Source organism: Fistularia commersonii, chromosome 35 (assembly GCF_037954325.1).
Source record: "Fistularia commersonii isolate RoL2024-O1a breed Wild chromosome 35, RoL_Fcom_v1.0, whole genome shotgun sequence".
Taxonomy (NCBI): Eukaryota; Metazoa; Chordata; class Actinopteri; order Syngnathiformes; family Fistulariidae; genus Fistularia; species Fistularia commersonii.
Window position 1 is genome coordinate 789,871 of NC_141318.1, and position 25,379 is coordinate 815,249.

A 25,379-nucleotide genomic window follows, 5' to 3' on the forward strand; every position below is an offset into this window, starting at 1 on the left:
ACCGTACCATTCCCTCTCCCGGGGCAAGGACTGTACCACATACTCCTCGCAGTACAGAGCATACAGTTCACTCCATCCCAGTGTGGACCGTACCATTTGCTGCCGTCAGTGCTGACTGAACCGTTGACTACACCCGCCGTGGACCGTACCAATCCACTCCCACCGGGGCATCCCAAGCATGGATCGTACTATTTGTTGCCCCCCGGACTGCGGCATTGCTTTTCCCCAGTATGGCCTGAAACATACACTTGCCCCAAAGCCCACGGACTGTACCATTTGCTTCCACAACCCAAGCCGTACCATCTGCTTTCTAAGCATGGACCGTACCATTCCCTCCCCCAGCCTGGACCGTACCATTCCCTCTCCTGGAGCAAAGACTGTCCCCGGTGCAGACCGTACCATTCCCTCCATTCCAGTGTGGACCATACCATTTGCTGTCCCCGGTGCAGACCGTACCATTCGCTCCCCACTTTAAAATTTACCCGTGAAATAACCAACCGGATAAAGTTCCGATAGAAGTTTCATTGACGTCCAATCTGATTGGTGTTTTCCCCTAGCGCCGCCCCGTGTGACCCGGTAACCATGGTAACCAGGGCGCGCACCCTCACCTGGAACCCTGAATGGTACGGCCCAATAATCGTCAGCAAAGCCAAAGGCCAACGATTGATCGGCGTTTACGAGGGATCAATCCCCCGATCTGCTTCCAGTGCACGTCATCTTGCATACGTGTGTGTGTGTGTGTGTGTGTGTGTGTGTGTGTGTGTGTGTGCGCACACAGAAGGATGTATAATGGGATTCTCTGAAAATTTACTCGGCTTTTCATCCATGAATCATGTTATTACCATGTTATTAACTCTTAATGGAGTAATTGTTTGTCGGACTCTGTGTGTGTGTGTGTGTGTGTGTGTGTGTGTGTGTGCGTGTGTGTGTTTGTTTGATCCAGAATGCATTATGAGGAATTACATAATGAGATTCTTTGAAGGAAAATCCTCACCTTCTCATCAAAGACTCACTTTTATACTTTGACATTTAATCTTGTGTGTGTGTGTGTGTGTGTGTGTGTGTGTGTGTGTGTGTGTGTGTGTGTGTATGTTCCCTCACACAGCAGTGTTTACTGTGTGCATGTCCTCACCAAGAAGTGTGTGTGTGTGTGTGTGTGTGTGTATGTGTATGTTATTATGTGTGTCCTCACCCAGCAGTGTGTGTGTGTGTGAGTGTGTGTGTCCTCACCCAGCAGTGTGTGTGTGTGTCCTCACCCAGCAGTATGTGTGTGTGTGAGTGTGTGTGTCTTCACCCAGCAGTATGTGTGTGTGTTCTCACCCAGCAGTGTGTGTGTGTGTATGTGTTAGTGTGTGTATGTGTGTGTGTGTGTGTGTCCTCCCCCAGCAGTATGTGTGTTTGTGTGTGTGTGTCCTCACCCAGCAATATATGTGTGTGTGTGAGTGTGTGTGTGTTTGCATGTCCTCAGCCAGCAGTGTTTAGTGTCTGTATGTCCTCACCCAACAGTATGTGTGTGTGTGTATGTGTGTGTGTGTGTGTGTGTCCTCACCCAGCAGTATATGTGTGTGTGTGTGTGTGTGTGTGTGTGTCCTCACCCAGCAGTACGTGTGTGTGTCCTCACCCAGCAGTATGTGTGTGTGTGTGTGTGTGTATGTGTGTGTATGTGCGTGTGTGTGTGTGTCCTCACCCAGCAGTATGTGTGTGTGTGTGTGTGTGTGTGTGTGTGTGTCCTCACCCAGCAGTATGTGTGTGTGTGTGTCCTCACCCAGCAGTATGTGTGTGTGTGTGTGTGTGTGTGTGTGTGTGTGTGTCCTCACCCAGCAGTATGTGTGTGTGTGTGCCTTTGTGTGTGTGTGTGTGTGTCCTCACCCAGCAGTGTGTGTGTGTGTGTGTGTGTGTGTGTGTGTGTGTGTGTGTGTCCTCACCCAGCAGTATGTGTGTGTGTGTGCCTTTGTGTGTGTGTGTGTGTCCTCACCCAGCAGTGTGTGTGTGTGTGTGTGTGTGTGTGTGTGTGTGTCCTCACCCAGCAGTGTGTGTGTGTGTGTGTGTGTGTGTGTGTCCTCACCCAGCAGTATGTGTGTGTGTGTGCCTTTGTGTGTGTGTGTGTGTCCTCACCCAGCAGTGTGTGTGTGTGTGTGTGTGTGTGTGTGTGTGTGTGTGTGTGTGTGTGTGTGTGTCCTCACCCAGCAGTGTGTGTGTGTGTGTGTCCTCACCCAGCAGTGGTGGCAGCCAGTTGACGTTGGCCTCACAGTGAGAGTCCAGGAAGGTGATCACCTGACCCTTGGCGGCGGCGGCTCCCAGCAGGCGCGTCCTGATCAGCCCCTCCCTCTTCTTGGTGCGCAGGATGCGAACCTTGGGCAGGCGCAGCATGTACTCCTCCAGAGCCCCCTTCAGGTGCTCTGAGGAGAGGAAGAAGATACCCGGGTCACCTGAAGCGGGAGAAGATGCCGCGCTAGCGGCTGTGCTAACATTTAGCGCTACCCTTAGTAGCTTTTGATTGGGCGGCCGATCACGTCTCCTCCTGGAATGGGCTCGGCTCGCTCAGAACCTCACCGGAGAAGGTCCCGTGAAATACGGGGTACCGGGTAGGATCTTTGAGGGACGCCTCAGAAGAACCCTGTCTAGGTGACATCCCACCCTCTGCAGGTTCTCCAGAAAACGTCATCTCAAAGTAGCCCTTCTGCTCGTCCGGTAGCATCGAGGGAGCAGTACTCTTTACTCTGTGAAGGGACGGAGGTCAGCTTCACGGCAAGAAGGTTCTATGTTCTACCACTGAGGTCCACTGGGTTCTCCTGCCTCGGTTCTCTATATTTTTCTGGGTTCTCCTGTTTCTGGCATCGGCTCTTTCCATGCTCTTCTGGTTCCTGCCTGTCCGGCCATGTTCTCCTGACTGCTTTCCTGGGTTCTCCATGTTCTCCTGGTTCCTCCCTAGGTTCTTTGCATGTTTTATTGCCTTGGTTCTCTTCATGTTCTCCAACTTTGGTTCTTCCTCTATGTTCTCTGCATGTTCTCCTGCTTGGGTTCCCTCTAAGTTCTCAGTCTACCTCCCACAGTCCAGAGACAGTTGCTAGGTTCTAAATTGTCCACAGAGGTGAATGATTGGTCGTCTCTGGATGATTGACAGCTGACCAGTCCAGGTTAAACCCCGCCCCCTGCATGGTCAGCTGTGATTGGCTCTGCCCCCTTCACTCCTCACTGCCAGCTGGTCAGCAGTGTGACTAATGGAGTTAGCCTGGTGGTCCTCGTCTTCCGCAATTAGTATCCAATTAACGGCTCCTTGACTGGAGGCGCCGCCGATGAAAGGCCAGATGGAGAACGCTAACGACGCCACGTTTGAGTGCTTGGAGGAAAAAGGGAGAACAGACTTTACCGTTCAGTCGTTCATCTGGGCGGTCAATCAGAAGACGCTTTCTGAGAACATCTGTGTGCTGAGAAGATGAGTCGCCACCAGAGTCCACTTACAGTGGGATCCCCTGGCAACCAGAGGGGAGGTGACAAGTAAGGTTGTGGTCAGATAGGAGGTGACTCGCAGGAAGGGGACCAGAAAGGGGTGACCACCAGGAAGTTGACTAGAAGGGAATTGACTACAAGGGAGGCGACCAGAAGATAGAGACCAGCAAGGTCGTGACCACCAGGAAGGTGACTAGAAGGGAATTGACTACAGGGAGTTGACCAGAAGATAGAGACCAGCAAGGTCATGAGCACTAGGAAGGTGACTAGAAGGGATTTGACCAGCAAGGTGGTGATCAGATGGAAGGTGACCAGCAAGGTGACCAATCCAGAGGTGACCAGCAATATGGTGACAAGAAGGGAGGTGACAGGCAGGAAGCTGTCCCAGGAGGGGTTGACTAGAAAGAAGGTGACTAGATGACCAGATGGGTGGCGATCAGCGAGGTGGTGACCACCAGCAAGATGGCCAGATGGGAGGTGACCAGCAGGAAGGCGGCCAGAAACAAGACGACTAGCAGCCTATCCCTCAATCGCCCCCTCCTCCATCTTCTCTTTCCTCCCAGGTCCCAGTTTGGGTGTTGACATCAATTCCTGGGATTCTACAAATGAACTACCGACGACACGACGGAGAGCCGCAATCCTCTGCAGAGCTTCTGATCCAGGAAGATCCCCATCTTGTCTTTGCAACCCCCACCCTCCACCTCCTTTGACTCCTTCCTCTCTAAACCGGAGACTGAAAGAACAGAAGTTTGCCTTGGAAGGCGGTGGTGGAGGTGGAGGGTTGGGGGTTCTCTGTTTGCAGAAGACAAAGAAAAAGGCCCCGCATTAATAAAATATTACCTCTGTCAGTGTTCTTCATTGATAGCGGTTCTAATAAATGGGCCACTGTCGCCTCGGAACCCCCGCCCTCCCCACCCTCCACCCGACACATCCGCTAATTGGATTGTGAATATCAGAGGAAAGGGTGGGGGCGCAGCAGCCTTTCAGGACCTTAACCCGATAAACTGCGTCTGGGAGAACGTCAGAAGACGTTTATCTCGGTTCCCCGCTCTTTGTCTTCCTCGCCTCCACCCGGCTGACACCGCCTGCCAGTGCCGCCGTCTCAGAAGCCCAAAGAACCCGGCTGATGGAGAGCGACGCAGGAAAAGCATACAAGTATCGCACCTGTTCTCAAATGAACCGGTGGAGACGGCGGTGGAACCCGGCTTACGTGGATCCGACCGAACGCCGTCAGAACCCGAGAGAACCGATCAGAGGCAGGGCAGTGGCGCCAAGCAGCTGCCTGGCGATCATAGCGCCCGCCAGCTCAAGTACTCATGGGACAAACGCTGGGTTGTCCATGTCCTCCTGCCTGGGTTCTCCCCTGGTTCTTCCATCTCCCACCCACAAGTGTGTGAGGAGCTCAAACCTAACAGTAAGAAGGTTCCAAGCCCCAATCCAGTGTTTTACTAGGTTCTCTCTGAGCAGGTTCTGCACGTTCTCCTGCCTGGACGGTGTGGATGAAGGTGGGTGTAGGTCAGAACGTGGAGGAGAAGGTGACAGAACGTTGCTCGGTTCCGTAGAGTCGGGACGTATTTTGGAGTCGGACTCACGTTAGAACCACTAAAGAACCACGGGGAAACTTTCTAGTCGCTGGTGTTCCATCTTGACCGGAACCCAGAAAGGGGGAGGAGTCAAGGCTGCGCTGCCAAAAAGGGGCGGAGCCAAGGGTCTCGCCCTCTCCTCTCATGTCTTGGAGTTCGAACCCTTTTTTCCCGAGTCGACTCGGAAACACAGTAGTTTCTTCCGCCCGCCCGCTCTGCCGTTGCCATGGCAACAGATGGCGCCCGAGTGGCTCGTCCTGAACCCGACTCCTCCGACCGCTCCTCCATGTCTTACTCTGAAAGTGGAGTCAAAGGAACCCTTCTTCTCCATCATCTTCTCCAGATATTTTCAACTGAAACGTGGTTGCAAGGCGGTGCAGCTGAACCACAGGACGGTTTCTGGTTCTTCCCAGGTTCTCCAGGAAGAACCCATCCAAGGATGCTACAGGGTCCATGCGTGGCCCTGGGTTGGCAGGCACTTAAGCCCCGCCTCTTGCTCCAAAGACAGCTGGGATAGGCTCCGCCCCCTCTGTGCAGAAGGTACCGTACGGTTGATGACGTTGACAAATCTGCACACACACAAACAAAACCATCACCGTTTCCAGGGAAACTATCCTCGACCTGCGCGCTATCGTGATGCTAAAGGAGAGCGACCTTGTGCCGAGGTCCTGACGGCGGGCGCCAAGATGGAGCCATAAACACCGTCGCCACGCTAACGGCTAATTTAACCGCCGCTACATCTCAGGGTCTAGCTCGGCGCCAAGGATCGCTCTTAGGAGCGCCACGTCTGCAAAAGGCGCCGTTGCGATTAGCATCCAGGGCGTGTCACGGGGTCACAGCGGCGCCACCGGCCACTAGCCCGGATGCATCGCTAGCGCCAGTTAGCTTCAGCCTGGTTCCCACTGCCGGTTTCTACCGGATCTCCCTCGGAGCTGCTTGTTAAAAGGCGGCGGCGGCGGCGGCGGCGGCGGCGGCGGCGGCGGCGGCTCAGCCCCCGCCATCTATTCCCGTCCCCCCTCGCGGACAGCCGGGACGCGCTCGGCCCCCTCGCGCTGTTCAATTCAATTAACCTCAAATTAAAGTGGATCCAATATGGCAGCCTCTCGCCGGCCGACTGGATCCCTTCCCAGACGTCCTGGCGCCGCACCAAAAGCGCCGGCCCGCTGATTTATTCCTCCGAAATATTAAATATTCGGCTGCTCATGTGAACCCGCCGCGCATCCCTTCGTTTTTCACTCCGACGAGCGCCAGGACGAGAACATCTGACGCGGCTTCTCTGCCTTCATTAAAAGTGTCTGAGGCCATCGGCCCATCTGTGTGTGACTTACACTGTAATAACACTATTACGGTGTAATTACACTGTAATAACACTATTACAGTGTAATTACACTGTAATAACACTATTACAGTGTAATTACACTGTAATAACACTACGACGCCGGTGTAATAACACCACAGAAGTAGTAAAGTGCTAAGAAACGGAGAGAACTTCATCCAGAGCAGTTCAAAGAGCGAGACGGGTTTCAAATCCACGGCTCAAATCTCGTCCCGAGGTCGTCCCAACCCTCCGAGGAGGCGCCTCTGTGGCGTGGGCTGATATCTGGACGGGTTCTCCAGGTCAAGGGGCGAGAAGAGGGCGCCTCCTCCACGCCGACTTCCAAGTTCTTCCAGTTCCTCTGATGACCTGCTGCTCAGATCCCACAGAAGAGCCAACCAGGAAATAGAAGATGAAGAACGCTTCCATGTGGAGCGTCCACAAGCGCTACCTCCGGCGTCCTCGCATGACCCGGTCGCCTCCTGCACCTCCTGCACCGTCACACCTGGACAGGACAGATGGCGAGCGGTGGAACCCGTGGAGAAAGTCGTCCATTAGCTGAGCTCACCTTGGAAGTGAGCGGGAGGTCGGGTGGAGGAGGAGGTGGAGGGTCGACCTTCTTCTCCACCATCTCCACCTCCTCTTCTGCCCCCGGCAGGAGCTTCCCTGCGTGGGCAGCGGAAATTCAATTACAGGCTAATGAAGAGTGAGCTGACCTTCTTCTCACACCATCACCTCCTCCTACACCTCTGTTACCTCCTCCAAAAACTCCTGTCGGATTCCGGCGGTGTCTCTCTGAGCTGCGCTAACATTTGGCTAATAGCAGCTAATGTTCCCACATACTGATAAGACTTTGTGTGTGTGTGTGTGTGTGTGTGTGTGTGTCTGTGTGTGTTCCATGGGTTCTTCAATCACCAAGTTCCCATCTGGAAACGGAGGCTAGCGTTAGCCAGAGGCTAACAGGCTAGTGCAATGGGCCAGCTTGCACTGGCTAAGACAGACAGACAGACGCACACACACACACACACACACACACACACACACACACACACACAATGGTTGGTTAGCATACAGTGACGGGCTGCTCCCGGTGACTCAGAACTCCTTTGGAGAACCTCAGCTGAGAACCTCAGGAACCTGATGGTTCCTTCCCTGGTGAAGGTGAGGAATTCTTCATCCAATCACAGCTGTCCCAGGGGCTAAGGGGCGGGGCTAAACCCAGCTGTCAATCACAGGTGTTCCAACCAATCACCCACTCACACCCACGGACACTTTAGAGACTTCAGTGGACCGGATTTTGGAGTGAAGGGAGAAGATGGAGAACATGGGGAGAACCCCCAGGACAACCATGAGGTTCTGTTAGAAGACCCGGACCTGGAGCGGAACCGGGTCCACATCTTCAGCCTCCACCCACATTCAGGAGCACCTGGGCTGGACCCACTGAAGGGTACGGCCACGGGCAACTCCCAGCTTCCCGAGCGCCCAACGTACCTTTGTCGCTGAAGTCGTCCACCAGGATGACCTCGGCGACCAGCTGCGGCGGCGAGCGGTTGAGGACGCTGTGGACGGTCCTCAGCAGCGAAGACCAGCCCTCGTTGTGGAACGGGATGATGACGCTGGTGTTGGGCAGCTTCTCGGCGTACAGCTTCTGCCTGCAGCTGCAAAGGGACAGGGAAGGGAAGCGTTAAAGGTAGAGTTGAGGTAAGGGAGGCTTTCCGGGCTCTGAGAGGAGTCCGATGGCCGCCGGTTCGACTTCCTGTAGCGAGTCAGGACTTCCTGTCTCGAGACAGGAACCCAAATCATCGCGGTTTTGGAGCAAAAGAAGATCTTTGGTTTCTGGAGCATACGTTCTCAATCCCACGGGAGTGGATTCATGGGTTTGCGGTGGTCCCTCCATGTTCATCCAAGGTCCAAAGCAGTGGTTAGAACTTCTGCTGAAGGTTCCAGGGTCTAGTCCGGTGGATTTCTGTCTATGAGGGGTCTCCAGGTTCTCCTCCCTGAGTTCTCCATCTTCCTCCACAGTCCAGAAGCAGCCAGCAGGTTCATAGAAGACGCTAAATTGTCCGTTGGCGATTGACCGACGTCCCTATCTGTGGACCCTTTGATCGACAGGTGACCATTCCGGGATAAACCCAGAGGCCGGCTCTGATTGGCTGCGGACCCGGCCGTTCTGTGGGCAGATAATTCAGCTCTCCAAACACCTGAGATCTTTCTCCTGGCAGGAACTACTTCACCCGCTACCGCCAGACTCCGTAGATGGGAAAAGGCAGTAAAAGTACTGCAGAGGCAGGAAGTACTGGACCAGGAGTCGGAGTACTGGACCATCACCAATGGTGGCATCGGAGTGAGGACAACAAGAAGGTCCTGACCTTCTGGAATTGGTGGTCACCATGGTAACAGGACCTTCCCCTTCACCGACAGATGTCAGGAAGCCCAAATAGTCCTTGAAATTTGGGGGCCTATGATTTTGCCCAGATTTTTGCTTGCAGGCTCCAGAAATGGCACACACACACACACACACACACACACACACACACACACACACACACACACACACACACACACACACACACACACACACCGCATCTGCTCATCAAGGACTCCCGGTGATGAAGGACAGCAGCAATATTTTGTTATTTTTATCTTCTAGTTGTCATTAAAATTCAAACTATTTTTCTGCTTCTTTTTTTCTTTTAATTAATGCTTTGTTTGCTTCGTCTTCGTGGAAAACACTTGATGCCGCAGAGAAACCAGCTTTGTCTTCAGGAGGGAACAGATGGATTCATCCATTCATGATCTCCAAGGAGAAGCAAACAAGCATTCATCCTCTGATTCAAAGAAATGTGAACATGCTCATGTCTGTATAATAAAATTCAATATATTATTATTTCTTTTAGAGGCAAACAACCATTTGCCCTCTCGTTCACATTTTTATTATTATTATTATTATTTTTTTAACCTTTTTTTTTCACTTTATTAATTTTATTCTTTTAAATCTCTACACATACATGTCTGTACGGTGTCCTTGAGTGTAAAGTAAAGTGCCTTAAATAAAATCTATTCTTATAATTTCTTTTAGAGGCAAACAAGCATTCGCTCTCTTTTTCACATTTATTTGAATTATTAGTTCTTTCTAGTTCTTTTACCTTTTCCCTCATGGTAACTTTTAAAACTTTTTAATCCTTTAAATCTCTACAAATATATATCTATACGGTGTCCTTGAGTGTCGAGTCTGACGCCTTGCATAAAATATATCCGTATTATAATTCACCCTCTCATTCACACCTCAAACGGGACACTTTGATTGACGGCTGACCCGTCCGGGTTAAGCCCCGCCTCCGGCCCCGAGGTCAGCTGTGATTGGCCGAGCAGAGCGGATCATGAAAGTCTCCTCTGATGATGTCGGCCATTGATAATTCCGGGAACGCCGTTTTGCTTTAGGCTGTTCTGGAATTATCTCTCACACACACACACACACACACACACACACACACACACACACACACACACACACACACACACACACACACACACACACACACACACACACACCTGCAAACTGCTGAGGGTCTGCAGATTTCATTCTCTCCCCTCCGATGGAGGGGAGGACCAGGTGATTCATTCTTCCTCTCCGGCTGAGAGGAAGCCAATCTGTGAAATAAACCCCTCACACACACACACACACACACACACACACACACACACACACACACACACACACACACACACTCACTTTGGGTGGCGGATGTCAGGGACAGAGCGGTTGAGGGAGATGCGGTCGCTGACGTAGATGTTGAAGCCGTTCTCCCTGTAGGCCTGGTCCACCCGGTCGCCGTCCGTCAGCGGGAAGGGCTTCCCCTGCTCGCCGTTACCTGCACACACACACACACACACACACACACACACACGGACGCAGACACACACACACAAAGGCGGGTTGAGAAGCAGTGATTACCAAACGTCTCTAGGAGGTGTTAGCATACTGCGTTGTGGAGGAGAGTGCGGCGTCTTGGCGAAGGAGGCGGAGCTTAAACGGATTAAGCCCCGCCTCCAACCGCAGAGCTCTGTCTGGATTGGCTCCAGGCCTCGGCGGGGAATAAACCACCGGAAGCGTCTGCTATGCTAGCTGACCAATCGATCAATCAAAGTATGATTATGTAACTCTAATAGGATGGGTTCTGTGTGTGTGTGTGTGTGTGTGTGTGTGTGTGGACGGGGCTCGAGTCTCTCCATCACCGCGACTTCCCGACATGTCGGGTGTAAATCACGGCGAGGAAACGCGGCGTGACGAGCCGCGGACAGGCTCGGACTCCAGAGGTTAGGCTCCGCCCCCTCCTTGGCGTCCAGGATTTATGGCGTGAGCGAGGAGCTTCCCACGCACAGCGGGGCTGACGCAGGAAATGAAAATCAAATGTGATTAATAGCTCAGCTGTTTCCACGGTCTGTGTGTGTGTGTGTGTGTGTGTGAGTGTGTGTTCAAAATCTATTCACCTATCCTCGACAGAAAAAGCCAATTAAAGCTGATATTATGCTAGAGGGCGGGGCTTAACTCAGACGGGTCATCTGTCAATCACAGCAACTGCCTGTCAATCACAGGGTTACCTGTCAATCACAGGGTCACCTGTCAATCACAGAGTCACCTGTCAATCATAGGGTCACTTGTCAATCACAGGGTCACCTGTCAATCAAAGGGTCACCTGTCAATCACAGGGTCACCTGTCAATCACAGACATCCAGCTGTTCACCTTCTCATTCAATGAACCTGCTGACCTATTTTGGATGGTGGGAGGAGGAAGGAGAACCTGGAGAGCATAGATAGGAAAGGTGTGTGTGTGTGTGTGTGTGTGTGTGTGTGTGTGTGTGTGTGTGTGCGCGCCCCCCAAGTGCTAGCTAGCCCCCCCGAAGTGACCGCATCCTTTTTCCAGGAATTAGAGCCGAACACGGCGTTCCCTTCTGTCACTCTGGCGTCCCGTCTCACCGGAGCGCGAGGCGTCCCTCCTGATGGCGTCGTAGTCGTGCCAGTCTCTCCGCCGAACGCCATCGCGGCGCGGCGAGCGTCCGTCCCTCGCCGGCCGGTCGGCCCCCTGTGGAGAAAGGGAGTCCCACGTTATCCACCCGACCTGCTGTCTTCAGGTAAAGAGGCCCTTCGTTCTCTTCTTCCCCTTAAAATCCCGCCATCGCTTTCCCTTCGAACCAACGTCCGCGCTCACTTGTCGCCGCTTGCGGAGGCCGGTCGCCATGACGACGGCCAATCGGGAAAAAGAAACAACCGGCTCCAACGGAAACCGATCGGATTTTCCGTCGATCGAAAACGAGCCGGAGCTCTCGGTGTGGATCCGCCCACCGGCGCCGTGACCGAGGATTCCCTGGCGTTCGCAACGCGTTTCGCCTCTCCTGAAAACGGCGCCCCGGAGACGGTTTTTTGGCGAGATCCGAAGAAATTAGCCCGGTTCACGTCTGCGCCCACCAGCTGCCGGAACGCAGACGGAAAGAAAAATGAAAACTTCCACCAGAGAAGTTCAAAAGTTCAACCTACTGGGAAAATAAGAGAAAAAAACAATCTATCTCTCGCTGGAACTTCTTTTTTGGCTTTTTTACTGTTCGCAGACGACGCTGCGACGTCGACTGGAGGAACATCTGGAGGACCTGGAGAGGAGAGGGATGAAGGTCCAGCGTGGATGAGAGGAACCCAGGAGGACATGAGGCTACGTGGGGCTGGAGATGGAGAAGCTGGAGGAGTTTAAGTACAGAGGGTCCAAAGTGGCTGAGAAGAAGCAGAGATGAAGGTTGAGGAGGTTGGAGTCCATCAGAGGACAACACACGGTAGATGTTCTGGACGCAACATGAGATGGTTTGGACACAGATGAAGGTTGAGGTTGGAGGAGGTCTAGAGGTGGACCAGAGAGGAGGTCCAGAAGAAGAGCATGTCTGATGATTGGTTGCGGTGACCCCAGAAGGGAGCAGAAAGGAGGACCTCCACGGCAAACAAGCCGTCGGAGGCCACGTTGCCTCCCAGCTCGGTGAGTCACCCTTCTCGTCGGGTGACTTCCGGCTGCTGAGCGGCGTGAATTAGGAGATCAAGGAACAATGGAGAAATAATTAGTTTGGTCGCAGGCGCCAATTTACCGAGCACTTCAGACGCAAAAGGCGGCGGCGCGAAACAACCGCCAATTAGAAATCAGGCTTGCGGATCAGGAGAAGGGACATGGAGACGGTAAATTAAGGTACATTGTATGTATCAGGAACAAAAAAAGAGGAAGCAATTTAGATCTCGCTCGCCGGAATCATCCAATCAGGTGCGATTCATGCCTCTTCGTCCCCGCCACACCGATGGGAACCTCCCACTTTGAGGCTCCACACCAGGGTTTCGGCGTCGGACGTTCACTTCGGGAGTCTCAGAGGCGTTTCAGAGTCCTGAATTCCCAGGGACATGTAAACGCAGCACGGGAACGCCGACATCCGCCTGAGCGCCGGGCCGAGGAGGCCGCATGCTGCTGCGCCGCTGTCAGCAGCTGAAACAAGGGGGATGATGAAGGATTATCTCACCTTATCTCATCTTAACTCCGCGGTGAAAGTATTTACTGCGATCCAAAGGTCACGTTAGCCCCCCCGCCCCCCGTCTCGGTGACACCCGCCTCCACATAATAGATTGCTTGTGATAAAACCGTTGGGGTAACGCGGGGAAACGGAAGGGTCGCGAGGCGAAACCGGTGGCGCGAGGACATCGCCCTTCTCGCCACGTCGCGCGCCGGTTTGCGCGATGAAGTCGTGCCCGAGTTGACATAAGATTGACAGGCGACGCGGCGCTCGCCCTGATCCGGCAAGGTTGTGTAATTCTTGCAGCATCCACATCCCGGAGGTGCGGTCAGGCGTTCAGAGGTTGCAGCTTCTTAACCCTTTCCCGGCTCTCGCTAAGCTAACCTCCCTTCTCGACGGGAAAGACTCCGGGTCCGCGATTGGGTGAAGGCGGCCTCGTACCCGACCCGGCTCCACCGCCCCGCCAGGGATCAGGACTTTCCCGAAGAGATACCGACCGTGTAATTGAATTAAATTAAAGGGATTAGCGAAGGGGTTAGCTCCACCTTTGGGCAAGAGGTTCTTAAGGAAGGTTGAACTTTCAAACGCAGCTTCTGCCGGGTCACATGGAGGAACCGTCGACACTTGCGGTTCCCCGCGGATCCGGCTCTTCGCATTTTGGATCCTGTATAAACACCCAGCTCTGGTTCCCGGCCAGACGTAGATCCAATATTTGTCAGACTCTCTTGAAGAAACAAGGCCTGCTCCACCTCGCCAGACGCCGTGGGAAGTAAACGGGCATGCAATTGGATGACGAGGAGAGTCTGATGCTAAGCTAGCATACAAACAATACAGAACGCTGATGTTCCAAGCCCCCGGACCACATCGAAAAAGCTCCAGAAGGGGCCGGACCGGTCGCCTGATCGGTACCAGAGGATCCAGATCACGCCGGGTGCTCTGCAAACCCCGCCCCCTTTTTGCGAACCTGTCATGGCGGCTCTCGGAATCGGGCCGCCGGCGGGGCTCGTCGAGTCGGAGCTGCTCTACTGACCTGGAAAGCAAACAAAAGCGAGAAAACTACACGGGAAAGAAAAGTAGCTCGCTCCAGTTTCTGCTCGACATCAGAGCTGGACGGAGCCAAACTCGGTTCAGCGGGTTGAAGATGCTCTTTGACGCACAGGTTTCAGAGTCGTCATGCCATTGTGCGAAGAACAATCAGGTATCGCGGCTTTTTCACCTTTTCCCCTCCTGCTTTTGGGGCAAGTTCATTGCCAACCATCTGATGTGGAACCACAAGTTCCCAAAGTACCTTGTAGAGACACTTGACAACTCTGAGAAGCGTCCAGCTAGGATTGGGTTCCAGGAAGTAGCCTCCTCCAGGGGAACCTTTTCTTTTTATTTTCCCACAGGTGGCGAGGAACCACAGAAGGTACCAGCGTAAGACGGACACCTTCGGCTTCAGCGCTACCACTGAAGAAGAAGAAGAAGAAGAAGAAGAAGAAGAAGAAGAAGAAGAAGAAGAAGAAGAAGAAGAAGAAGAAGAAGAAGAAGAAGAAGAAGAAGAAGAAGAAGAAGAAGAAGAAGAAGAAGAAGAAGAAGAAGAAGAAGAAGAAGAAGAAGAAGAAGAAGAAGAAGAAGAAGAAGAAGAAGAAGAAGAAGAAGAAGAAGAAGAAGAAGGGGGAAAGGACACGGACAACATGGTGCTGGAAGCTGCCGCAGAGTTGGACATCACGGTTTCACCATGTAAACAACACCGTTAGCCGTTAGCCAACGACGCACTTATGGGCCAAAATGTAGATGTTCCTGTGAGAGCCCTGAAAACCCCTCTGAGGTGTAGCAGGACAGAAAACATCTGACCACAGAAGCGTTTCAAACAGCTGGAAATGGGCGGGGCTTATGAGTTCCACCAATCAGCAAGCACCTATGAGTTCCTATGGAACTGTTAAAAGATTTCAGAGTCGGAGCTCCTATGGTTCTAGGAGATGAGGTCCAGTGTCCCTTGTTCCTCCGCTGTCCAGAAGCACCGGGATACGACCTTGTTCCGGAGGAGGTTCCGGGAACCTTCAGAAAGTTCCCACAGTTGTAAAGGGTACTGATGTCATCCAGCTGAAGCCTCTGAAGAAGTCGGAAGACTCCAGGAGCGACTGTGCATCGTGTATTTTCCCTCCCGGCATAAAAAGATTGAATCTACCGGACGAGATCGAATCGCGCCAACCTTCTCGGGCCTCCGGAAAACAACAGTCCGTCGGCGTCCCGGCTCACGCTCGGGAGCCGGTCCAAGTTTTTCGGTGGTTCATTCCATTCAGGCTTCTGTGTTTGCGTTCCCGTCCGTCCGGCGGGAGCTGGCTGCTCGCCGGGCGCCGCGGCGGGCCGAGTGCTTACATTCTAATCTACCCTCGCGAAATAATTCAAAAACAAATCGATCAGACGACCTTGTCTGGTCGCATTGATCGGCGCCCCCCCTCGCTCCCCTCCTGGTTCCGCGGTGGAACTTCGCTTCCCGACGAGGCGGCGAGGGGGTTCGAGCCCCGAAGGCGGCCCGGACGCCGCCGCCGCGCGAAGGAACCCCGACGTTATCGAACCTTCCCGTCGTGAAATGTTGCTTCTCCAAACCCCGCCCGCCCCCCGCCGCCGAACTGGGGCGAACCAGAGGCTGCTGAAATCACTCATCCGCTGGATCTTCTTTTTTCTCTCGGTGACCTCTACGGAGGGGATTTTCAGATTAGGACAAGCCTCTGTGAAGCGCCGGCTGCCGAGCCTCATTTCTATGCTGCAGTGGTGCAGCCGTTAATCTGCCCGACAGCAGATTATGTTTGCTATTCGGTCAGATCGGGCCGGATTGGTGCCGCCGCCGCCGGGGGGGGCGAGGGGTTCAGGCTCTCGGCAGATGTCGCAGGACATTACGCACTAATTCGGCACCATCCCGAGCACCAAAACACGAAATGTTTTCTTTCGGTTTAAGACCTCAGAGGTGCAGCGGATACAGAAGCAAACCCGCCACTTCCGACCGTCTTGGAATCGTTGGACTCCGAAGGACCGTGGATCCGCCGCCCCCAAAACCCGGAACGTTCCTTCTTTCCGATGTGAAAAGAGATGCGGCGGAGTCGCCCGCCCCTCGGTAGCGCCTCCGATTGATCGAAGCCTCGCCCTGGGCTCTGCCTCGCAGGTGCGAGTCTTTCAAATTTAAAAAGTACGACGACCTCGACCGGAGACCGATGACCTCACGGAGAAGGAAGTGAACTTTGGGCAAGGATGCCTTCTGGATCTTTATCAAAGTGCAAAGCTCATGGCCACCTTGTTGACTTCGGAGTGCACACGTTCCTCCGGGCCCAGAAGACAAAGGCCCCATGTGGCAGAAAAAGTGAAAAGCACTTAGATCGAGTGTGTTGGTCTAAATAAAAATGTGTCACCGTTAGTCCATAAGCCCAAGATTACGACTCACAGTCTTTGCGTCCAAGGGGATTCGCATCCGCGCCTTCAGAAAGTAACGCTCGGCCGCAGGGTCGAGGTAAAAATACGCCGGTGTGAAACCCAGCGGGGTGTGAGTAACGCAAAGGAACACCGGAGAATATCATTCGGCGCATGTCCGTGACTGGGACGCAAAACATGGCTGCCCAGAGGGCGAGGTGTCGCCCTTTAAAAGGCGTACAAGAGGTGTCGGACAGGAACCCGTCCCCTCGGGTCCGCCGGGCGGTAGCCTAACTCCGGCGGACGGCTGAGGCCGCGGCCGCGGGGATCGGCGGAGGCGATTTGAAACCACGGTATGTCCGGTCTGAACTCCAGGGTCAACGCTGCCCCTGTCTGACAGCCAGCTGCTCTTTCTCCTCTCCGCCCTCTCCAGGCTCCCACCTGTCCCGCTCCCCGTCCTCCACCTTCGGACCGCTCCGTTGCCAAGTCAATTTCCCCGGGTATGTCCCGGTCCGTGACACGGTAGCGACCGCCAGCTGGCGCTTTCTCTAAAAATAGTCGGCGGCGCCGGAGCAGCCGGCCTTCACCTGCGTCTCGGAGGAGAAGCGCAGGCGTAGCCTTCGGCTCAGACCGCCTCCACGGCAAAAAGGGGTAGAAAAAAACAAAAATTGTTTTTTTTTTTGGCTACATCAAACCGACGTGGCCCGGATCATAACGGATGCCTCTTTGGCTACCTTTCGCCAAATTTCGCCTTTGTAAAATCTACCAGGGAGGGTTCCTGATGTCGCAAACAATCCATGGATTGTTGACGGCAGATGTTTTGTGTAGAAGGTCGAGGTCCATCGCAGGGTCAGCTGTCACATGGAGGTCCATACATCTATATATATCTACGCCCACTTTGCTCTTCAGGGCTTTTTGGACAACGGGTGTAGGAGGACTCAGGGAGAACTCAGGCGGGGGCAAATCTCCAAGGCACTTCTCCGTGGGTCGACCGGCGGCATCAAACCGGGAACCTTCTGGATTGCGACGACAAAGCATACCCTTCTTGGAGTCGACATTCCCTGTAGATTTGAGAGAAAAACCCGTCGGGACTTGTTTCCCCGACCGTCCTCCACCCGCGCCGCCCCTGCCGCCGCCCACCCCCCCGACAAATGTTTGACTTTTTCTCTGATACTGCCCTGATCTTTCTGGCAAACAACTGTAGCCGAGAGCAAACGGAGGCGGGCGGAGGGAGGGAGGGGTTGATTCATTTGCTTTCAGATAAATATCTTCCCGGCGAAGCGGAGGGTGATGGAGGGGAAAGAAAAGCAGTGAAATCTCGGGTAAAGGACAAAGGAATCCGGAGGGAGCGAAGAAAGTTCTTGGGGGGGGAACAAACATTTCGGCGGCATTCGGAAGAAAAAAAATGAGAAATTTTCCGCTTCCCCGAACGAACTCCGCTTGTTTCCCGGCATCAAAAACAGAGCGTTAACCCGGGATGTGGATCCGTTTCGGATCTCAAACGACCCCCCGTCCGTTAGGAGACCGGTCTCCCGGCAGCGGTCATTATCCGCGGACGGCGAGGCGGCGCGCCGGACAAAGGCGGCGGCAGATGGCGGCTTCCTCCGCCTCCTGCGGGCGCCGAACTGTCCGGCGTTCTTGGACGCCTGACGCGCAAACAGAGGGAGAAGAGAGTTCCATGTGTCAGCCCCTCGTAGGAGGTGCGTTCTGCGGAGAAACAGTGAGTCAGTGTTTATCTTCGTCGCCTTCGGCGCCGACGGCTCGCCTCTCCGAAGCAAAACGCCACCGCCGCCGCGTTTAGGGCGCTAATTGATTCTTTCTTTCCTAGTCAAAGCCCTGTTCGGGCAAAGACGGGAAAACGGGTCGGAACCCGGGAACGTGACTAGAACATTTGGACGGCGGAGTCGGAGCGCGTGGAGTCGCCCGGGCGCGGCGCCACTTCAAGTCACAAATGAAGTTTTAACAGGAGACGCGGGGGTGATGGATGGTGACGGATGTGCGCGGCGGCTCGGGCGGTGATTTATAGCTGCGTTGGCACCGTGGCCTCCCCTGGCCGCCGTCCAGACACCACCCAGGGGGAATCGGGGGTAGGGGGTGGCTGCAACCAGCTGCTTGTCGTTAACATCGCGGTGACAGGAAGCAGAGTAAAGGGTATCGCCCGAGCCGGGAACCAGGAAGTCGTCGGAAGCGGCGCCGGACCTCGGAGCGGTCGTGGCACGGGACGGGTGACCGTCCTCGACAAGGGCCGTAGAATCAAGCGACGTCCCCGTACCTTCGGGAACAGACCCCAGAACAGCGTCACCACCTTAAACGACCAAAGGCGCGGGCCGGTGAAGTGTCCGATCCGATCGGCACTCGTCCCCGGTCTTGCCGCTGACTCCCCCTTCGCTCCCCCTTCCCCCTCGACCTTTCCCCCGGCTTCCCCCTCCGGGAGCAGATCTCTCAGTCTTATCTCTTCATGCTACTGACCCCGCTCTGGCCCCACTCAGCGTCGGTGGCCGGGCGCCACAGCGAGGAGGGGGGGGTTGCATAATGACAAGTGGATCTGTTATCTCTTCATCCCCCCCAACCCCCATACAGCCAGATGCAATGCAGCGCTGTGCCGAGCCCAGGGAGTCTATGGGCCGGGCGCTTCTTCCATATCGATGGACAGCCGGCGAGGGGCGGGGCTACAACTCCTCTGGAAGACACTTGTCAATGTTCGACGGCAACGACAGTGATCGGCCAATGGGGACGGTCGCTCCGCTCGCGGCAGATGGCTATCGATCACCGCCATAGGGGCCGTGTTGGGGTTTGGATCAGAGCAGATGACAATTAGATGAAAATGAGTTCCGGTCACCGGCGGACGGTCACGTGATGCTGTGGTTTCCGTGACAACGCCACCTTTCCACCTCGACTCTTAGATCTTTCTCCAGATCGTCCGTTCATTTTGCGCACCTTCTGCCCGGCACATGGGAACCCACTCCACAGAGAAGACCCTGGCGGAAAGGGACCGGCGGGGGTGTTGGCCGGCGCGCCGCCATGACACCCCAAAAGGAAGCCGAGGCCACGAGAAGCTATGTGTTCTTGTAGTTTTGAGAGGAAGATGGAAGGAGCCCGAGCAGGAGAACCCAGAACCACATGAACCATCCATCCATAGTGCTGACCGTAACAGGGATGCTGATTTTCACTGGATTGCAAGACTCAGGAACGGCGGGAGGGCGGTATGATTTCTGTCTAGAAGCCGCAGACCTTCACAAATGTACTATTGACGAAGATTTCCAACCCCGGACAAAAGGCAGCCGCCCGCCGTCGCCCCGCGCAGCACATCTCGTGCATCGATTGCGACGGTGAATAACCGGGCTGCCGGCGAGAGGCGGCGCAGGTTAGTCATGATACTCTATTCTGGACTGGTGGGGAGGGGAACGGGCGCAGCGAGCTGGACAGCAGGAAATAAAAGGATGCATGTGTGTGTGTGAGCGTGGATTGTAGAGAAGGACGAGTGCCATCAACGCCGTCGGAAAAATAACGGGCATACCGTCGGCGCAAACACGAGGTATGGCCGAGGTCCTAGAGGGCGGGCGAAGCGGAGTGACCCCGCTGGTACTTGGGAAATCAAAAGGGGATCGTTCTGGAAATCACTTCGCCCTTTGCCGATGATCCATCTGCCGCGAACGGCGTGGGGAAACGCAAAAATAGTTGAAGGTGGGGGAGGTTGTCCCCCCCCCCGATGAGCATCCAGGGTGGCTCGGGGGGCGCTGGAAGGCCTCTACGCTTGATCAAAGCCTGGTAAACACACAGATCACATCACCTGCTGCTTTCTGACAAGCGTCTCGGCGAGGAAGGCCGTGGTCTGACGGGGCGACTTCTGCCAGAGACGGCGCCTCAGCCTTCAAACGGCAGCTCAGAGGCGTCGGCGTGGCCGCGGCCCCGACCGCGGGGACTACAAAACGCCTGCCGCCGCTTCAAATCTGTCCTCTGAAGCTCTGTGAGCCGCAGGAAACATCTAGGATCCGGTGAAAACAGACGCAGCCGGTCGCACATGGAAGCGTGGGGGGGTCGGGTGGCGGCAGCGGCGGCCCGATGGCGAGAGACGAAAGGCTTTTATTCTGGCCTGGATCATTTTCCTGGGTGAGGAACACTGATCAAAACACCCAGGACAACGGTGGGAGTGATGGAACACACACACACACACACACACTGGTACTACCTTGTAGGTCTTCTTAACAGCCAGTTGTCTGAGGCATTAAACTGTCATGCATAGGGTTCATCAGTCAGGTACCCTTGGGGCATCCTTACAGAACTACCATAATATGGGGTATCAGAGAACCTCTGAGGACCGCGGGGGCAGTGCAGACCCAGCATGGGAATGGGAGGGTGGCGGACAACTAGTACAAAACCCGAGTTGATGGATGCCACCATAAACTGATCCTGAATCCAAGTAAGGGGCAGAGGGAACCTCAGATGGAAAATCAACCACAAGTCATCAATTCCAGGAGGAACTTGTACAGGAAGATACCGAGGGCCTTGTTGTTGCTGCTCGTCGGCAACACTCGCACAACCGTCAGCACCGTACTTGCAAATAAGGCAGACACTATCAGAGCACGCTCGGACCGATCCTGACGGACTGGGTTCAACCTCAACCGTCCGGTGCGCCTGTGCTCTCAAGGGGACCCCGGTTCAAGAATGCCATTCCGGGATTGGTCGGTCATACAAGGGAAAGTCTCTGGTTTGGAGTTGTCAACACGGACGAGCTTAACCTGGATACAAGAACCGCCGGTTCGTTACCGCGAGGGTGCCTCCTTAGATACGCCATCCCCGGGGTATTACCCCGTCTGGCTTTATGGGGCTCCTCTGCTGCCCGACTGCCTTAGCGACAGACGGCTAACACAATAACTTCCTTACGCAGCACCACCCTCGTCTCTCAGCGCTCGCCTGGCAGCAGAGCAGATTTGTTTTGGGGTTTTCTACTATCTGTTCTGTCCCGTATCCGCTTTCGCCGCCGTCTCCCGGCAACCCCCATCCCTCCCCCGCCCCCCTCCAGCGAGGCTTCAGGAGCAGAGTTACACCGCACCGCGCTTGTAAGGCTCCTTTTCCATCATGTTGTCAGACATTAATTACAACCTGAGCCAGTCGGTGACATAAAAACAAGCGGCGGGTGACTTTGAGCGAGGCGGCGGTGGCGGCGCCTCGTATCCAATCAATACTCCGATAGCCTTCCTCCCTGTTAATGCGGCCCCGAAGACTCCCTGAGAAAGGGGAGCTGGTTTATTAATATCGGAAATATCCCGTGAAATGTCACGGCGGCCCTTCAGTCCATTAACGCTTGTCCGGGCTCGCCGAGTTAAGTTGGCTACTCACTCATCAATTCCATCTCCGGCAATGATTAGCATCTGCGGGAGATTACAGTGTGCGGCTGTTTCGGCTCGATCAGCAAAATGTTCTTGCTAACGTTTCATCAACCACGGGCCCCTGGGTGGCGCCGCGGTGCAAAGATCAGCGCTGTACCAAAAAACGTCCAGGTAAAACATGATCGCACCGAACGGTACCAAAGTAGTTCTCGCTGATGTGGAACCCTCGCCGAGACTCTTGGAGTCTCCACATTCTCAGGTCTAGGGTTTGTCATCCGACAGACCGGCCAACCCGATACTCAGAGTACTTCTGGGTACAAGCACTGGGTCCGGATCGATCTCTGGCCCGGGGAGGCTAGCATCTCATAGTGCTAACTGGAAGTTAGCATACCAGAGCAGGAGGACAGAGGTAGCTGTCCAAATAGCACCTTGACATCACAAGGGAACATCATCTGTTCTCCTTAAGGAGGCGCCGTGCCCAATCTTCTGCTTCGGAAGGAACTCCGACCCGGTGCCCTCAAGGTTCTCACGGGTTCTCACGGTTAGCCGGTGAGAGATTGGGCGACCCCTTCGCTTCAAGGACGCCGAAGGCCTGGTGACTCCGCCGACGCAAACGCGGTGACAGCAGAGACGGCGAGTCAATCCTGGGTTACGTTCGATCGCGATGTTGTTCAGAGGGGAATAGAAAATCTCAGGACTACGCTCGCCTCATCGTCATGATCATAGAAATTTCTGGATTCCAACACAGGAACAAGGCGTGAAGGCACCGCAAACACCAGCGCCGACGGGGAAAGAGCGAGCAGCGGTTGGCACTCGCCTCCGGATCCGTCCTCCCTCACGCTCGGCTGATTAAACCATCGTGACGGCTGTTTGCCTCTTCACCTGTTTTCTTTTTTTTTTTCCTCCCCGCCGTTCAGCGGGCGGGCGGGTGGATGGCGAGGGGGCGGAGCCAGGCGGTGACGCGGAAAAGAATTCACTTTGTCCTCGGTGGAGATAAACGTTGAACTTTCATCTGACGCCCGCTAAACAAACAGGAACCCGTCTTAACTCACAAGCCTTGACAAATCACTTGGAGGAGAAGGTGAGCTAACAGAGGGATCCACTGGACGGCAGGCGGAAGGGAGGCGTGTTCTCCGAGGGGAAGGAGGCCAAAGGTACCTTGATGGAGGAGGACGAGTGCAGGGTCCGTTAGGGGCGGAGCCAACCGGGGACATCCTCCTCCTCGGCGCCGTTACCAGGAAGAAGCAGCCGAAGCCTCGGGGAAACCCGACAAGAGTTTGGACCCTGACGCGTTCCCGTGGGTTTATTGGTTTCGGTTTCCCCCCCGAACGCCGTTGTTGTCGGTTGTCCGACGGGACGGGAACCGAGGTAGAACTGACATGCCAAGAAGTGGAACCGCTCTAGTTGACGTGGTTCTGCTCCCGTGAATGGGAAGGTTCTCCTGACGGGAACACTTCAATCAACCTGCTTGTTTTTTGAAGATCAATGGGCCGAACTGGCGTCGGTGTCCTGATGGCAAGGGAACCTTTTATCCAGATTGGATGTTATCCATCAACCGCTGACTGGCCCGAAAAGCGAATCCGAAGGAGGATCCACCTGACGGGGGGTTCCGAGCCTCGGCTCTCCTCTCCCACGCCACCTAGAACCTCACCAGACCTTTGAGTCCTGCTCCTCTAGAAGAGTGTGACCGGAGGGCGAGTGATGAAGGTCAAAGGTGGAACGGGAAATGGGGTTCTGCGACATTGAACTGAACCGAGACCTCCTGCGGTTGCCGACCTTCTGGTCATCTCAGATAGTGAGACCCCCACCTTCATGACAACCATCCAACTCCTTCTTCTTCTTCGGGCTTTTCCCCTCAGGGGTCTCCACAGCCAACCCACCTCCTCCATCTAACCCTATTCTTGGATCCTCCTCTCTCACACCAACTACCTTCATATCCTCTCGCACAACATCCATCTATCTTCTCTTTGGTCTTCCTCTAGACCTCCTGCCTGGCAGCTCCACCTTCAGCAACCTTCTACCCAGTTCTTCTCCACCGTTTGGACATGAACAGAGGAGTATTCATGTCCAAACCATCTCAGTCATCACTTTGTCTCGGTCATACATGTCCTGCACCCCTGTGACAAAGTCTTCTTCTCCTTTGGGCTTTTCCTTACAGGGGTCTCCACAGCCAATCAACCTCCTCCATCTAATCCCATTCTCTGGATCCTCCTCTCTCACACCAACTACCTTCATATCTTCTCTCACAACATGCATAGATCTTCTCTTTGGTCTTCCTCTAGACCTCCAATTCAAGCATCCGTCTAGCAATATATTCACTCTCCCTCCTCTGTCCATGACCCAACCATCTCTGACCTTCTCTCCAAAACATCTAACATGTGCCGTCCCTCTGATGGACTCATTCCTGATCTTCTCCATCCTGGTCACTCAGAACCTCAATATCTTCATCTCTGCCTCTGGTCTTTTGGTCCTTGTCCCTGAAACGACCATACAACTCCAGTACCGCTAGATGTTACCTAGCCACTTGAGTCACGACTGCTGCTATTGGTGGACAGAAAGGAGGCTGTCGATCCCCCCCTTCCGGAGCTATCGCTACGTTAGCTAACCAACATACGACGTCATGCTAGCCGTTGAGTGCGATGCGCTTCCTGTCGGATCAAACCCGGCGGGGAACGGGAACGCTCGGTCCGTCTCGCCGGTACACAAAGCACAGAGCGCCGTGCACGTGCACATGCATGTGCGCGCCCCTCAAAGCCTCCATTCACAGGCCGTTTGGCTGCGACTGAACCGGAGGAGCCGCCGCCGCCGCCGCCGCGTCAAGACAAAATACAAGATGTATTTAAATTGATTGGATCAAACTAAATAAAATGCTGAATGTTATATCTCTTTGAAAAATATCAATAAATAAATGCAATACCGCCAAACATCCAATAGCCTGCTTTTTACATTTAATGTTTTAAAGTCCAGCGGGTGAAAAATATAAAAATAGAGGTTTAACCTCGCCTTCGTTTGCTCTCTTTGTTTTTTAAGTTTACTTTGTTACCGGCTGGTGACCGTAACAAACATGTGGATGTTAAAGGTGAAATAAAAAGGTTGTAAATCACCTGCATATAGGATTTTATCTTTTAATGTTTTTATTACTGCTGTTATGCTTGGATTGAGTTAAACCGGCGGTAAATGTACCGGGTCCCTGTTAATTATGAATGAAGGGCCTTTATTTTCTAATATTACTCCATTCATTCTGCTTGAAAGAAATTATTGGATTTTTTTTTTTTTTTTTTTTTTTTTAAGATTCTGAGATAATTTTCTCATTAATTCGGAGATAAAAGACATTTGAAAATTTTTAATTTTTAATTTTTGTTCCCCCCGGTGAAACTTTTCTCACCGCTGTTTATCAACTCTTTAATTCATTAAAAAAAAAAAAAAGAAGCGATGAAGCTGATTAGTCGGCGGTCGACGATTCTTGTCATCACTCGCTTGTTCGCCAGCTTAAATTAATTGATCAAAATAAACGGATAAATGAAATAATAATTTAACAGGGACCCTCAGGGTTCTACAGCAGGACCTGGACCTGCAGGAACGTCCCACACGTCCAGGGTTCTGCTGAACCTCCAGGAACCCAAACACTGACATGTTCTAAGTTCTGCTGACAGGAAACATGGCCGCCTCAGACTTTTAAAAAAACTACAACTCTGCCGGGGAACTACTCACTTCCGGTGGACGGACTTCCGGTCGCACGTCACGCTATTCCAGTAGAAGAAACTGAAGAAGAGGAGA

General features: G+C 53.9%; 1 protein-coding gene across 1 annotated transcript in view; it reads right to left on the reverse strand.

The window, feature by feature from the left end:
* The window catches only part of LOC147213671 (polypeptide N-acetylgalactosaminyltransferase 10-like), a 43,604-nt gene that overhangs the window by 17,311 nt on the left and 914 nt on the right, over window positions 1-25,379 (reverse strand). The window contains exons 2-5 of the mRNA XM_086142263.1: window positions 11,327-11,432; window positions 10,082-10,220; window positions 7,840-8,006; window positions 2,214-2,399 (exon numbers count right to left, since the gene is read on the reverse strand). Coding sequence (XP_085998389.1) covers window positions 2,214-2,399; window positions 7,840-8,006; window positions 10,082-10,220; window positions 11,327-11,432 — 598 coding nt within the window. The remainder of the gene's footprint in view (window positions 1-2,213; window positions 2,400-7,839; window positions 8,007-10,081; window positions 10,221-11,326; window positions 11,433-25,379) is intronic.